The sequence below is a fragment of the Eschrichtius robustus genome, chromosome 4, assembly GCF_028021215.1.
Source record: "Eschrichtius robustus isolate mEscRob2 chromosome 4, mEscRob2.pri, whole genome shotgun sequence".
NCBI classification, from domain to species: domain Eukaryota; kingdom Metazoa; phylum Chordata; class Mammalia; order Artiodactyla; family Eschrichtiidae; genus Eschrichtius; species Eschrichtius robustus.
The window spans coordinates 76192061-76208783 of NC_090827.1; the positions used below are offsets into that span (position 1 = coordinate 76192061).

Sequence of the window (16723 nt, forward strand, 5' to 3'; positions counted from 1 at the left end):
ATTACAAATAATTTAGTTTATTGTATTTGACAAATGTTAGCTTAGTACATCTGTTCTTCAATGTTTTATCAAAAAGTATCCTATAAAACAAGCACTTCAACATTGTGACTACATTAAATACCACTGAATTTTTCACTTTAAAATGGTTAATTTTATGTTATGTGAATTTCACCTCAAATATATATTTTAATGCATCACAGTTCTTACAATTAGGTTAGTCCCTTTTTTTTTTTTTAAGATTAGAATTCTGAAGCACAGAGAAATTAAGTGAACTGCATTTTGTAATTTGGGATTGTCTGAGCAGAGACATATAAAAATGCTACTAGTGTTTTTTTCCCTAAAATGAGCTCTTACTTTGACTTTGCAAGGGAATGGGTCTTGTAAATCACGTCTTTACTGAAGACAATTTGAAGAAATTATATACTTCAAATCTTGGAATTGGACACACGAGGTACGCCACTACAGGAAACTGTGAATTAGAAAATTGCCAGCCCTTTGTTGTTGAAACACTTCATGGGAAAATAGCTGTGGCACATAATGGTGAATTGGTAAATGCTGCTCGCTTAAGGAAAAAGGTAAGGTTTTTTTAATGCTTTTTTCATGATTGTAATAAATTACTGAAAAGAAGTTATTGAGGAACTTGGAAAAAGGTATTATCCTATTGTTGCTACCCGTTATCTAACTGCAAAGAACAACTGTATCAGAATTAGCTGGAGTACTTGTTATAATTACAAATTCTAAGAGATTCCTCCCCAGAGTCTGGGGAGGGACTGGTTGCTGAGTCTGCATTTTAATATGCTCCTAAGGTGATTCTGATGCACTGCTTTGGAGTTGAGATTTGGAAAATTGATTTAAGTATTCCCAGAACTTTGTCCTGCCCTCTTCTTAAGCTCTGGCATTGTCATTACAATAATACAGTTTTTTTCCTCCGAAATGAAATATTTTTTTTTATTCAGACAATTTAAAAAATATAAATATGAAGTAAAAATTATTTAAAAACTCACTATTTAGAGGTACCACTGGAAGTTCCATTCTAAACAATACCCAGGTCATTATTTTCTGCCTAACGCCTTACCCAAATGCTAGACTTCACCTCTACGCATTTCGCTGCATCAGGGATGATCAGTGAGGATGGGTAGCCACCGTCACCACCACCAAAAAACCTGAGTTGAGAGCCTGCACTGCAGTGTGCCACTCTACGGGAATGTGTCCTATCTGTCAGGAGTGTCGAGGGCTGAAAAAGTTAGAACCATAATCCCAAACCCTCATGCCTTCTCCGTCCCCCTCCTCCAGCCACCCACTGCAGGTCTACATTCCATCAAACTTAGTTTTCAAAAGCTTTCCTGTATACCTCCTAAAGCACTTTTTCCCCCCTTTTTTTCCTGTTTGAAAAGATTCAGACACTTCCCATTGCCTCCAGCAGCGGTTCTCCGTTATTATGCATACATACCTACAATTGGTAGGAGGCAGGATTCCTTAACTGAGCATCTACACAGTGCCTGATCTCTTCTCTTGGCAGGCTATTGGGTGAGGGGTGAGTTAAAGCTTCCCCTCTAATGATTGCAACTTTTCTCCTTTCCAAATAGCTTCTGCGTCATGGTATTGGTCTGTCAACAAGTTCTGATAGCGAAATGATCACCCAGTTACTGGCATATACCCCTCCTCAGGAACAAGATGACACCCCAGACTGGGTGGCAAGGTAATGGTAAAAGTAGGCTGAGTGTGCAGCTCTGGTAATGAGAGCTTGGTCTTGCATGTGTTTATAACTAAAATTATTCATTCAATTATTTAATTGATTCCAGGATTAAAAACTTAATGAAGGAAGCACCCACGGCATACTCGCTGATTATAATGCACAGAGATGTGATTTATGCAGTACGAGATCCTTATGGAAATCGTCCTCTGTGCATTGGTCGTCTTATTCCTGTATCTGATATAAATGATAAAGGTAATGAACTTCAAAAGAAATATAATTTTATAATGCTTTCCCAAGTCATTGTCCTACTATTGGCACACCCTGAAATCTTTAGGTATAAGGAGCTTATTGAGTAAAAGCTAGGTAAAAAAGAAAAAAATGGCACTTAGTTTTCAAAGTACGTTTCCTTGAGTATTTCTGAGCTGAGCCATTTTTAATATATTTAATGGACATTCCTGTTTTGTCCTGTTTGAGTGGCCTATTCATATCCTTTGCCCAGCTTTTTCATTTGTGCAGTATGATTTCAGTGATTTCCTTTTTGACTTATCAGATGTCTTATTCAAGCCATGAAACCATATTGTTTGAAGGAATCCTGGGATTATTAATTTTATCTTTGTTTCTAGTCAAATGAGGAACCATATTCTCTTAAAGTCATAGTAATGGATATTCTATGAGCTCTTTTGCTTACCTATTTGGTGTTTAACTGTTCTCTTGAAATACGTAGCCTCTTTTAAAATTTCTTGAATTCAGTAACTGAATCGATTGTCTTGTGATTTACAGAAAAAAAATCTTCAGAAACAGAAGGATGGGTGGTGTCCTCAGAATCTTGTAGCTTTTTATCTATTGGTGCAAGGTAAGTTTTATCTCACTCAGCAGATCAACTTTTTCCACATCGATAAAAAAAATTTTTTTTTGTTTCTGATGTCTGCAAGAATACATGTTTATAAATGCAGTTCCTTTTGTACATTGTGCTCAGCAGTTGCACTGACATTAATGTCCCAGTAATACCTTCTAATCCTGGAACTGGCATCCTGTTTTCAAAATACCATGCGACTTATTTTAGAAAGGAAGAATCTCCTCAACAAGTAATAGTTATGAGCAAAAAATTTAAGCCAGGATAAAAATGTTCTCTTTAGCCTTCATGTTTTTAAAAATCAATAAAATATAGGGCTTTTAATTTTTTAAATTCTAAATTTGAATTTAAGGGTAACAGATTTATAGAAATTACTGCTGGAGAAATACTAGTTTTTTTTTTTTAATAAATTTATTTATTTAGTTGTTTTTATTTTTGGCTGCATTGGGTCTTTGTTGCTGTGTGCGGGCTTTCTCTAGTTGCAGCGAGCAGGGGCTACTCTTTGTTGCAGTGCGCGGGCTTCTCATTGTCATGGCTTGTCTTGTCGGGGAGCACGGGCTGTAGGTGCGGGCTTCAGTAGTTGTGGCTCATGGGCTCTAGAGCACAGGCTCAGTAGTTGTGGCGCACGGGCTTAGTTGCTCCGTGGCATGTGGGATCCTCCTGGGCGAGGGATCAAACCCATGTCCCCTGCATTGGCAGGCAGATTCTTAACCACGGTGCCACCAGGGAAGCCCAGGAATACTACTTTTTAATTTTTTAAGCCAATAGACTTTATATTAAATTGAGCCATTTTTCCTTTATAAGGGAAGGGACTCTGTGTGCTTTATAATAGATAATTTGCCTTAATTTGACTGGTTTATTTATAGTCTTCTTTAATATTGTTTCCCAAGATATTACCGTGAAATCTTGCCTGGAGAAATTGTGGAAATATCCAGACATAATGTCCAAACTCTTGATATTATACCAAGGTCTGAAGGAAACCCAATGGCTTTCTGTATCTTTGAATATGTTTATTTTGCAAGACCAGATAGTATATTTGAAGGTAAGTAAAATATCTCTAACTATTGATATAAATCTATTATTTACCTCATTGAAACATGGCAATTCTTGGGCCCAAAGGCTTACCTGGCTCTTTGAAGGCACATAGTTATATGTTGCGAATTTTGGGACTGAGCTTACAAGTCATAAGATCACAGTTTTTCCTTTTCATCTGACTCTTGGATTTTGTTTTCCTTTTAGGAGTAAGGATTATGATTTTCAGATATGTATTAAGGTTAATTCTTTTTTTAAAGAGTGAATTCCCCCAGTTTATGTGTTTCCACTTTAGTGGTTTTTTGTCTTGCTTTTCTTTTTCAATTAATTAATTAATTTATTTATTTTTGGCTGTGTTGAGTCTTCGTTGCTGCACGCTCAATTCTATAGAGTTCTAACAAGCTAGTTTCTTAGAATAGTGATATTATGCTGTGCTATATTATAGTAAGTAAAAATTTATTTCCTTTTCCAAACATTCCAGACCAAATGGTTTACACAGTAAGATACCGTTGTGGTCTGCAGCTGGCAATTGAAGCCCCTGTGGATGTGGATTTAGTTAGCACTGTCCCGGAATCTGCTACGCCTGCTGCCCTTGGTTACGCAGCAAAGGTATTTTCTCTTAATTAACACACAGTGAATTGCTCATTTAGCACTGAGATTAGAAATCCATGTATATAAAGAGAAACTCATCAGTTTATTGTAAGGAAAAAGAAAGTGTTGGTTCCTTTGCAAGAGTTACTTATTTTCCAGCCTTTTCATTCAGTGGCACTATTTTTTAATGGGTCCACAAAAAGTTGACCCAAAGACTAGGAAAACGATCCCCTTCATTTTAAACAAATAATATCATGACTATATATAGAATTTAGTGGTAATATTTGCTTATTATTAAGTACCCTCACAAGCCACTGGTGTATTTATTCCCTACTGAATGTGGGTGATAATAAAGTTGTTTATGTTAATTTTGTATAATGTTCTTAGTACTATACTTAATTTCATTTTTCATAACCAGGTAGAATGTGTAATTATAGTGATCCTGGTGTATAATACCCAACATTCACTACGTTGGAAAGTTTAGTTTGTGAATTTTTAAATGAAATAATATGCATACATTTTAGAGAAGTATTACCTTGTTAGATGGATAAGTCACCTCCTGTCCCTCAGAAAGTATCTCCTTAGCCTACTGGTTTTAATTCATTTCCGGCTGACAGTTTTTAAATATGTGAATTTTTCTGACAGTGCTTTATTCTTTGTCATGTGTTCACATTCTTGGTGTTTTTTTCCAAGATAGAGAAATAATATTTGTTTAAGAAAGAAGCATTACAAATTCTAGCAAAATGAATTGTTTTTCCTACTAAGTAGAGGACTTTCAATAATTTTTCTTTTTGCGTTTTCTTCCCTACAGTTTAAATAGTGAAGGAAAATTATAATCTGATGATGGAGAGCTCAGAATAACAACCACATTTAAAATTTTTTACATACATGTTATAATGGAAACATGACCTAGAGAAAACAGAACCCTAGAGTTCTCTGTATATGTGCTACTCATTGTCCTTTTATTCCTTCTCTGTCAGTGTGGGCTTCCATATGTGGAGGTGCTATGTAAAAACCGGTATGTAGGAAGAACATTCATTCAGCCAAACATGAGGTTAAGACAACTTGGTGTTGCGAAAAAATTTGGAGTATTGTCGGACAACTTTAAAGGCAAAAGAATTGTTCTTGTAGATGATTCAATTGTGAGAGGCAATACCATTTCACCCATAATCAAATTGCTCAAAGAATCTGGTGCAAAAGAGGTAAGTAATGTTAAAACACCTATCCTGAAGCACCAATAATTACAATATGATAGTCATGAAAATTTTATGTTAAAATTTTTATAAACCTAATTTTAAAACTAACAGACCACAAAATAGAATACTTTTAAATTTGTAGAGTATTGATTACTTTTTCTTTTTGAAGATATAGAAGCAATCCTAGTGTAATAAATTTGACACATTAGGTTATATTTTCAAATCTCAAAGCTTATTCTAACTAAATAATTCAGTAATTCAAATTACTGAAGTGAGATGTCATTTACAGCTAATAGTTGATCAGATTTAGAAATAAAATCTATTGTGGAGAAAATGGTATAGAAAGCAGTATGACAGTCTATTTAGAAAGCAAGTTCAGATCCATTACAATAGTAAAAAAGAATAGACAGAAATAAACAAACAAAAGAACTGGAAATAGCTCATATATCTACCAACAGGAAATAATTTAGTAAATCGATACAGCAGTATGATGAAATACGATGCAACCATTAAAAACTATAATTATGAAGACTGCAAAACATGGGAAAATCTTTGCTGTTACAAGAAAGGTAAAAAGTAAATGTGGACACTGATTATAGCTGTGTAAATGTTCCTGACAAAAGGCAGAAAATAATGATAGATAAAAAAATAGACAAACATAGCTCTTTGTAGTAGTAGTAAGGTTTTTATTATATATCCTGGTAGATGTTATTTTTCTTTTTAAAAAGGTAAAATAAGAGGTAGGCAAAAGTACCATTCAAGTGTTAGAAGAAAAAAATGAAGGTGGTCCTAGGAATATAATAAATGAGAAATGACAGATCAGAAGCAAGAAATGTCCTTGTTAGTAGGTGACAGAAGGAAACAATGGGCATCTCTGTAAAAAGAACCCTTTACAGGTGTCTAACATTTTGAAATTCTTGTTCAGGACACTTTGGAGTCTAGGACAGGACTGCTCAAGTAGGATTCTTGGTAATGAATTAATTCTAAAAGTAGTTCTGAGTGAACACTGGAGTTCTATATGTATATCACATGATTTTCTAGGATTCTTTTCCACCTATTATAGTGAAAGAAATTTTTTCGTATGCTTTATTACCTGTATGTTGTTAAAGTATTGTGTAAAACAATTTTATGTTGTATTTGTCAGTGACAGAATTTTGCATAATTGTTCTTACAGTGAATGTCAAACTAATGAATGTGTGAAATGATTTCTTTCCAAGGTACACATTCGCGTAGCTTCACCACCAATTAGATATCCATGCTTCATGGGAATAAACATACCAACAAAAGAAGAGCTTATTGCCAATAAACCAGAATTTGAGCATATCTCAGATCATCTAGGTAGGTATTACAATTTCTATAAAATTTTATCTTTATTCATTTATTAACAGAAAATCCAAGCCTGTTAATCTTTACACTTTTAATAAAAAATAGTGTTCAGTATTTATTGAAAGTAAATGTTGTATGTGTTGAGCAGATGAATAGTGAGAGAGCCTGATATGTGTGGACACCATAGTGAGTGCTGTGATGGAGAGCTAGGCTAAGGTGAGATCAGAGAAGAAGGAAGAAAGGCTTTCCTAGTAGAGAGAACTGCTAATCAGTTAAAGCCTCCCAAAGGTCAGATCAGAAGAAAAACAAAAGCAATTTCACCACAGATTCTAATAGAATAATTTGGATGTGGGTACAAATCAAAAAGTGAAAAGCTTATATAGGCTTATCTTTAATAATGAGGTCAGAAGTCTTGAAGATGGAGGTTATCCTTGATAAGACATTTGCCTTTCAAATTCAGGTGAGGTATAAACTATAAATATCACATACGTGTTCATCCATGTATGGTACCTCCACACTGATTGTTTACGGCTGTTGTTTCTCTTGACTGGTCATGCCTGCACCTTACCAATTAAATATTTTGAATGTCACCCAACTGATATATTGTGAGCACTCACTCTTTGCCAGGAACATATCTATATTATCATAATAACATCACAAAAATGCTACAATTAGGCAATATTTCCCTTATCTGATAGCTGAAAAAAAAAGGCTTAGGAAAAGTAAGTGACCTTGAGCTTAAATGTGAACCCATATCTTCCTGACTTCAAGATCTGTTATTCAAGAAAATGACTCCTAAAGCCTTCTGAAGCCATTCTAGACTTGAATCCTCCACTGCTATTTTAAATTGTTATCCCTTAAATTCCAATTTAAAATTAAAAAAAAATAATAAAGGCCCTGAGTTTTATTGATTCTCCAGCCACCACCACCACCACCGCCCCCCCCCCCGCCTTTTTTTTTAAGAGAGGCTAATGGAGAAAATTCCCTGGTGGTCCAGTAGTTAGGACTCCAGCTCTCACTGCTGAGGGCCCGGGTTCAGTCCCTGGTCAGGGAACTAAGATCCCACAAGCCACGCAGCCAAAAAATAAATAAATAAATTTTTAAAAATTAAAAAAAAGAGACAGGGGCTAAAGGAGAAATTTTTATTTTGGCTTATGTTTTTCTGTTTGTAACTATTCTCTGTTAAGGCAATTCTTCCTTTCCAAAGGAAGTCTCATGACCTTTTTCCCTGTCTTTCCCCCGTAGGAGCAAACAGTGTTGTGTATCTGTCAGTAGAAGGACTGGTTTCATCTGTACAAGAAGGGATAACATTTAAAAAACAGAAAGTGAAAAGGCAAGATATTATGGTTCAAGAAAATGGGAATGGTCTGGAATGTTTTGAAAAGAACGGTCATTGTACAAAGGAAGATGTTATGGTTCAAGAGAATGGGAATGGTCTGGAATGTTTTGAAAAGAACGATCATTGTACAGCTTGTCTGACTGGAAAATACCCTGTGGAACTGGAATGGTAGCTGCTAGGGGCAGACACGATGTTTCAAAACACAGAGTTAGTGGAGAAGTTATAGTGGTTACACCTCCATTTACTGTTACTCGGTACAGTGTGAAATGCCACATGCTTGTGTTATAAGTTTTGAGATTTTTTTTCTGAAAAGGGTACCAAAGTGCTATGATTTCTTTAGTAATCCTAGATAAATATTTTGGTATTATCTAGGAACTTGGATGATCCTTTCAGTTTTATTTAGTAGTTTAGTACTTTTCTTTTTAGAAATCGTATACATTTAACTTCAGATCATCAACAGTAATGCAACAAATCGGTAAATTTCTGTTTAAGAGAGGATTGCCAGGTACTCTACCCTCCCACAGGTTCTTAGAGAATTTTGTGGAATGTTTGAGAGTTACGGAAGTTCAGTTATGGAATATTTTCATAATTGAACCTTGCTAATTACATATAATACAACAATATGTGGTATTCTTTTTTTTCGCTCAAGCATTGGCTAGCCTTTTTCACCTGGTCAGAGAAGGCAGGTGGTCAGTGGCATTTGCCAGGTCCATGCTTTAAAGAGTTTGCAAGAGGTTAGACTAAGGTGTTGTGATGCAAACAGGACATGTGAGTTAAGTATAACATTTCATGCAAACCTTGAATCCATTATACCCCAAAGTTATCTAGCATCAAGAGTTCTCTTTAAAAAAAACAAAAAACAGAAGAAACACCTTTTTGTGCCTCACTTTCCCCACCTGTGCAATGAGGTGCTTATATTACTAAATTAAATAACTAGCAGCAGTTATTTTGGTGGTTAGAGCCATCATTCCACCCCTCAGTTTTAAGACAGTGCATGATTATTAGCTTTTGAAATGTTGGCCGTTGGTCTGCAATCGAGATTTCAAGAGGGAGACATACAGCAGTAGTTTGCAACCTATCTTTGAGATGCTCTGAGAATGATTGTAAAAACATGGCTGTGCAAAATATTTTCCTACATTTGACTAGAAAGTATGATCCATACTACTTAGTGCCCTTATAGTAGAAGCCCAGCAAGTAACCTGGTACATTTGAAGTAAAAAATAATTTTTTAGATTCTAACAAACCTTTTATCCTTAATTTGATTATATGCTTTTTTAATGAAGTGCTTGATCACTTGCAAATATACTGTGTATGCAATGAGATGATCAAGTAGAAACATTGTAGGGGCCAATTTTACGGAACAAGGAGACAGCAACTTTTGTCATTTAGCACGTTCATCTAATTCCGAGCATCAACGTATCACTTTTTCTACTTTGTTTTATTGGGATCTAATGAATTAGATTTTTTTAAAGGTTTTTGTTTGTTTGTTTTTTAACATCTGAGATTTAAAACTTTAAAATGACTTGCCTTGAACCCTTGTTTATGTAAGATTTCTAAAACATAAAAGTGTTTGTTTCTGTGTTATTACCATGATTTGGTGTACATAGTGTCCAAATCCACCTAGAATTGTAATATTTATTAATAACCATAATCTTTTGTCTTCATTTGATATTTAGTCTCATGTGTTGTATCATGGCAGGCCAAGAGAAAATGTTGACAGCTCTTTAAGCCCATGTGCAGCGGGCAGCAGTCAGATAACCCTGTGGTGGTAACACAAGCAAACTGGCATCTGAATAAAGCCCTGGGACCATTTGTGTGTATAGCCTCTTGCCTTAAATGTATTCCTCATGGCAGCATATGGAGGAGGCAAGACCTTATGGGTCAGTTTTGAACCAGCCTTACTTACTTTTATTTTTTTTAAAAACAAGAGACTCAGGGAAAGTACTAAACCAAAATCTCTGATTTGACTTCTGTGTTTTCCATAGTTTTTATTTTGTTTTATTGAAATGCGTTTATAAAGGAAAATGGTACTGTGACAGTTTGGTAATTCTACAAATTTCTTACTCTTTCTCCATCATGGCCTTTTATTTCACAAGTTTCTGAAGTGTGAATTACAATTTTATACCAGTGTAATCTCAAATGTTGTTTAACTGCTTTAAATTTATATAGGTATTGTAAACTGCAGAGCAAATGAGAAATGTGTTTTCACAGGATCTATGTTGTGTACTAAACTAAGCCTACTTTTTGTGACTTCCTTGTGATGCGTTGGTGACAAATATATGTAATGAGTACATTTAAATATGTGCGTGTACTTTTTCTAAATAGTGACTTTTAGGTAGTGCATTATGGTGAACAGCACAGTGACAGTCACATCCAGGATCCATTCTTGGCACCAGCTAGTCATATCTTATTTCTCTGATTCAGGCATTTCAGTAAATAGACCATCTCTGATGAACCAGGCAAAACTGCTGGCTGAGTAGGAGGGACAAATAAAATAATTAGAAATGCAGTGCTAAGTAAGCACTATGTTAGTGCCAAGTTATGTGGAAACACTAGCAAGAATAGGGAAGGTGTCACAGAAGAGGAGGCTTAGATTCCCAAACTGCGTGTGTGTGTTGAGGAGGAGTACTTTTTAAAATAAAAATAAAGTAGGTACATGAATAAACTGTGGTACATCCAGACAATGGAATATTATTCAGTCCTGAGAAGAAATGAGCTGTCAAGCCTTGAAAAGATGTGGAGGGAACTTAAATGGATATTACAAAGTGAAAGAAGCCTATCTGAAAAGAGTACATACTGTATGATTCCAACTATATGACATTCTGGAAAAGGCAAAACTGTGGAGAGAATAAAAAAGATCAGTGGTTGCCAGGAGCTGGTGGGGAGAAAGGGATGAATAGGTGAAGCACAGGGGATTTTTAGGATAGTGAAACTATTTTGTATGTTACTATGATGGTGGATACATGTCATTATGTATTTGTCCAAATCTGTAGAATGTATGACACCAAGAATAAACCCTAATGTAAACTATAAATTTTGGGTGATAATGATGTGTCAGTGTAATGATCACCTGTAACAAATGGACCACTTCCGGGGGGGGATATTAATAACGGGGGAGATTATTTTATGCGGGGGTAGGGGGCATATGGGAACTCTGTACTTTCTGCTCAACTTTGCTATGAACCTAAAACTACTTTAAAAAACAGTCTTTAAAAATAAAGATACCAGGGTCCTACCTCTAAAAAAAACTATCAAAATAATACATGCATATAGTTAAAAATGAAGAAAATAAAGAGGTCACTGCCCTCTCCAGTCCTCTGTAGTGCATCCACTTTTAAATATTTTTTCTGTTGTTAATCTCTATGTTTTAAACAATTAGCTCATACTATTTACTTCTTACTGTACCAACTTTAGATATTATCTCTATTTCTTCCCTGGAATCTAGCAAAGTTTGCTCTGACAGGTAGACTTAAGTTAATCATATTAATATGATTAACTCACTTGAGTTTCTGATGCCTTTCTTAGGGTTTCAAGTAGGGTGTAGTCAACTCCTCTAAGGAAAATTGCCTTCATGTTTCATAAAGAGGTCAAAAAGAAAATCCAGCCCTCTCAGAAAATAACTGCTCACTCAGACATTTTAGAGAAAACTGCAAAAAATGCCATGTAAATTTATGTTTTTGTGTGCAGAAATTGTCTTCTCATGTAGCTGAGAATTTGTTGGATGGCAGGAACCAATGCTTTTAACCTTTTTAGAATTTCTTTTTTTTGTTTTTAACATCTTTATTGGAGTATAATTGCTTTACAATGGTGTGTTAGTTTCTGCTTTATAACAAAGTGAATCAATTTCTCACTGCACTATGACAAACAGATAATGATTACACAACGGAGACCCAAGTGGGCGCTTGCACTCTACCTCAATCATTGAAGATTGCTTGTTTGGCTCCACTGATGGGTATGTTAGATGTGATGGTTAATTTTATGTTTCAGTTTGGCTAGGCTTTGGCGCCACATTGTTCAAACACCAGTCTAGACGTTGCTGTGAAAGTATTTTTTTTACCTGGGATGAACGTGTAAATCAGTAGTCTCTGAGTAAAGCAGATTACCCTCCGTAATGTGGGTGCGCCTCATCCAGTCAGTTGAAGGCCTTAAGAGTAAAGGCTGAGGTTTCCAGAAGAAGATAGAATTCTCAAGACTGCACCCTAGAAACCCTGCCAGAGTCTCCAACCTGTTTCAAGACTGCAACATCAATTTTTTTTTTTTTTTTTTTTTTGCCACTGCACGCAGGAGCTTAGTTCCCCAACCAGGTAAAGAACCCGTGTCCTCTGCAGTGGCAGCGCAGAGTCCTAACCACCGGACCGCCAGGGAATTCCCTCTAGAGAACTCTAACGGGCTCACTCTTGCAAAAAGCCTAACTTCCCTCATCCCTCCGTTCTTTCACAATCACCTGACAAAAATACCAAACCTGAATGAACCCATGGGCAGCTGAGCTTCCTTAGAGTAAATCACACACCACTGTCCCAACTGTGACCTGGGCTACAGTGCTACCAGAGCACATAACAGGGACCTAACCTTGTCTTGGGGTAGGGTCAAAGGTTTTCAAATTTTGTTGTTGTTGTTGTTTAGAAATTTTTTAAGCGTATTTATTTTATTTACTTATTTTGGCCGCGCTGCGTGGCATGCCGGACCTTCCTTGACCAAAGATCGAACCCGTGCCCCTTGCAGTAGAAGCGCAGAGCCTTAACCACAGGACTTCCAGGGAAGTCCCTCAAAATTATTTTTGAAATAATTTTTATTTTTGAAAGAAACAATGACATTGACAACTGAGAGATGAGTTGGGAAGTAGCTGAAGAAGCAGTGAAATGAGAATGTACCAATGTACCAATAAATGTGCAAAGGATCAGCAAGGTACTGGGGCAGGCATTTGATACTTCTTGGGAATTGGAATGATGTAGTAAATAGATGGGGAAGAGTAAAAAGATAGTTCAGGAAACAGGTGCAAAACACATGAATCTCTGCTGTCAAGAAGGGATTAAATGAAGGCAGACTTGGAAATAATGCAGCTGTTACAGGTCCTATGAGAAGTGTAAGTCACCGTTTGGGAAGGCTTGTACCCTATTTAAAAGCTAATAAGCCAGTGTGTTCCTGTTTCATGGTAGTGGACGTGAGATTCCTGGGTCAAAGAGAACTTCATTACTCACGGCAAAAGCAGTAGCTGGAGCTTCATGTCTGTCAATTCTCCATGCCTCCTCAGTCCCCCTCGGGTAACTAAGATAGACATAGATGGATGTCTGCACACACAGTGGGTTGCGTTACAGGAAAGGAATACTAAGTTTGGGGGGGATTCATTCCTTTTACAGTAAGTGGAAGAAAGCTTGCTGCTTGGGGAAGGCATTACCTCAGCTCTGAAGATTGATCACCCCGAACAACCCTGAAAAATGACCTGGATAAAGAGCAGTCAGTACCTTGCATTCTTTGCGTACCCAGCAAAAATTTGCAGGGACACTCAGGGCCCATGGCAAATTGCTCTTCCCAGCAGTATGCTAGGTTTATGGGATGGGGGTTGGATGGGGTAAATTCTCATACAAGGCTTGAAGAAAGGCATTGAGGAGGTGAGGTTAGAACTTTTTTCACAAGAGGAATAAACGTTCATCAAGCAGGTGTGGGGAGGGAAAGGGTTTTTCAGCCTGACTCAGCCAAAGCACAGGTGTGGAGACTTGATAAGGGTTTGGTAGGCTCAGAAGACTTACTAGGGTCTTATTATAGCTGGATCTTACAGTACCAGGTGTGGGGAATGTGGAGCATGGGGTGAGGAAGCAGTAGCCAACTGTGAGAGATTAGGCTAGAAAGATAACAAACTATCTTGTTTACCTTGCTAGAGTCTGAATGTCATGCAGGCAATGAGAGCCCACTGAAGCTTCTTAAGCAGGAGAGTGCTGTTGCTGCTCTGGTGTATGTTTTAGAATGATCACTCTAGATTACCAGGTAAAAATGAACATAGTCTTCTACATTTGCTCCCTCTTAGACCCCCTGAAAATGACAGTGAAGGGATTTTTAGAGTCACAAACTCTCAAGGATAGAGGGAAAGAGATAACAGAAACAAAATTCTGAAATCAAAAGCAACGGGCTCAGGGAATTCCTGGGCGGTCCAGTGGTTAGGACTCTGCGCTTCTACTGCAGGGGGCATGGGTTCAATCCCTCGTTGGGGAACTAAAATCCCACATGCCGCATGGCGTGGCCAATAAATAAATAAACAAACTCATTAATTTTTTTAAAAAAGCAAAAAAGCAAAGGCTTGGCTGATTTGGAAAAGCTAGACTAAACCAGCAGTGAGCAAAGCCAATAAGCACTCCTATTTACATCATAGAGCACCCTTAAAAACTGAGAAACTGGCTTTTGGAAGCAGGGGTAAAGATGGTAACCAGAAGGATTGGAAATTCACTTAGGAATGAGTTACACCCTTATGCTACCTCCCAGCACCCTTAAGCTTAACTCTGAAGGCCGTTTTGTTTGGGAGAGAGTAAAACAGAGGGTCTTTGTATTGGAGGACATCAGGCACCTGGAATAGAATTAAGTGAAAAATTTTATACAGAATTCTGAGACCCTCCTCCCACCCCTGCAGCCCTTTTCTCTCATTTGATTTTCAAAACACTTGCTCCATGGATTCAGAGCTTCCAATCAGCTTTTAAATGCCCACTTTTAAATATGATTAGATAATCAATGATTATTACCAGACACCCGTGGAAGCCTCTAACATGAAAGAATCCAAAACCAGCAGAAGAAATAGAGACTGCAAGGGGGGAAAAAAACTTTAAAAAGCTATCATTAATATCAGAATTGAAAAATGATATTTTCAATAATGAAACAGACATTATCCTGGCAGCAGTTCAGAGTCTACTGTAGCCAAGCAAGACTGGAAGGGCTTTAGGGAAACACTGACCAAGAAGACCTGAACTAACATAGCAGTAGTGGAGATGACAGTGTTATCATTTAAAGAATGCAGATGGGGGGCAGGGGAGGAATGCAGATTGCAGGCCCCTCCCTCACTAGAAAATGAATTCAGAACCTCTTGGGATGGAGATCCAGGAATCTGGAATCTGTGTTGTTTAACATTACCACAGGCAATTCTGATATAGCCAGCTGGGCATTGGTCTAGAGATTGGGGAGTAGAGGACGTAGGATCTAATTGCATACAGGAGGGTAAAAAAGAAGTTGGGTGGGAGTGGATATCTAGGGTTTCTTTACTGTCTCACTGGGTGGATAATGGTGTCATTCCCAAATACAGAAAAAAAGAGACACCTTTGAGTGGCCCCTCCCCAAATAAAAGACCCATAGTACAACCTGGTGAAAGTCTCATGGGCAAGTGGAGGTATCTGTTGCTTGGATTACTGCTACAGTTTCTTGCCACCACGCCAAAGGACACGAAAGCATCCTATGCCTTTTCATGTATCGTTTATTGATGCCCGGCTGCCTCCTCAGTCCTTCCCCTAGCCAAAACAAAACCAAAACCCTGATCACTTTGTAACTGAGCAAGGGATCCCGTGTGCCAGGTGCAGAAAGCCAAACTCTTTGACAGCAGGTGTTTGCAGCAAAGTACGGGTTTATTTGCAGGGTGCCAAGCAAGGAAGTGGGAGATAGATCTCATATCCACCCCATCTTGGTCTTTGAGTTAGGGACGTTTTAAAGGGGAAGAACAAAGAAACTGGGGTTAATCACAGTCTTCTTACATTTCTTAAATATGGTTTTGTGAGCCAGGTTGTCTCCAGTTTATGATTCTCTGGCCAGGTGATACAGGTCTGTGAGCTCATCTTGCCTTGGAGAAACATCCTGAGTTTGTATGTTAATGATGATGCATATATCTACAACAGCAATTTTAGTACATTAACGATGTTGTCAACAACAGCAGTCTTACTCATCTGACTTTGATTAGTGTTCAGTTAACACATGATTGAGGTCAGAGGGGACAAGAAAGGGAATACAGTTGTGGAGGGAGAGATTAATCATAAACTCAGTAGGGGGGACTCGGTTTCAATTTCCTCTCTGCTACCGGCACAGTAGCTTTAAAAAATATCACTATTACTGCTCTTGACATTTTAAATAACTAACTTAAACGCCTCCAACTAAAATTCCAACTAAAATTCCCTTAAAAACAGATTTTTATTCAGCGTATAGCTTAAGTAACTCTCCTCAGACCTGTTTTCTTTATAGCTCCTGTTGAAAGTTGAAATTTTCTTAGTTATCGTTTAAATTCATCTCTTCCGATTAAAATGTCAGCCTACTTATGACAGGGACTTCGTTTGCAGGCTTTATTGTTGCACAGTTCCCCACAGTGTAGGGCAGGTTATAAAAAAGAGTCCAACGCATGAAGTCCAGTCACTCTTATTTCACAATGATTTCATCGCTCTTCACGTTAACTCTACGTAATATCTTTATCCCCACTTTGTGAACGAGGAGATAGCTGCTTGGAATTAAAGATTCTTGCCCGGAGTTTCTTGGCAAATATGAAAGGGTACGACTCCAACCGGGTCAACTTCAAAGTCCTTGCAAGCCCTGTCCAAAACCCAGCAAGACCAGACCAGAGATCTGAAACGAGAGCGGGCGGCAAAGCAGCCAACACTTCTCTCCCATTGGCTCCGCAGCTCCGGGAAGGGGCGGGGCAGCAGGACGCTGCCTGCCCCGGGTCGCTCCTGCTG

The 16723-nt window shown here is 37.6% G+C and overlaps 1 protein-coding gene across 1 annotated transcript in view; it reads left to right on the forward strand.

Annotated features, from left to right (window-relative positions):
- PPAT (phosphoribosyl pyrophosphate amidotransferase) overlaps positions 1–9845 on the forward strand; it is a 36433-nt gene extending 26588 nt beyond the window's left edge. Inside the window, exons 3-11 of the mRNA XM_068542898.1 lie at positions 369–575; positions 1587–1699; positions 1803–1948; positions 2477–2549; positions 3440–3591; positions 4063–4190; positions 5153–5374; positions 6586–6706; positions 7940–9845. Coding sequence (XP_068398999.1) covers positions 369–575; positions 1587–1699; positions 1803–1948; positions 2477–2549; positions 3440–3591; positions 4063–4190; positions 5153–5374; positions 6586–6706; positions 7940–8205 — 1428 coding nt within the window. The 3' untranslated portion in view covers positions 8206–9845. The remainder of the gene's footprint in view (positions 1–368; positions 576–1586; positions 1700–1802; positions 1949–2476; positions 2550–3439; positions 3592–4062; positions 4191–5152; positions 5375–6585; positions 6707–7939) is intronic.
- The last annotated feature ends 6878 nt before the right edge of the window (positions 9846–16723 follow it).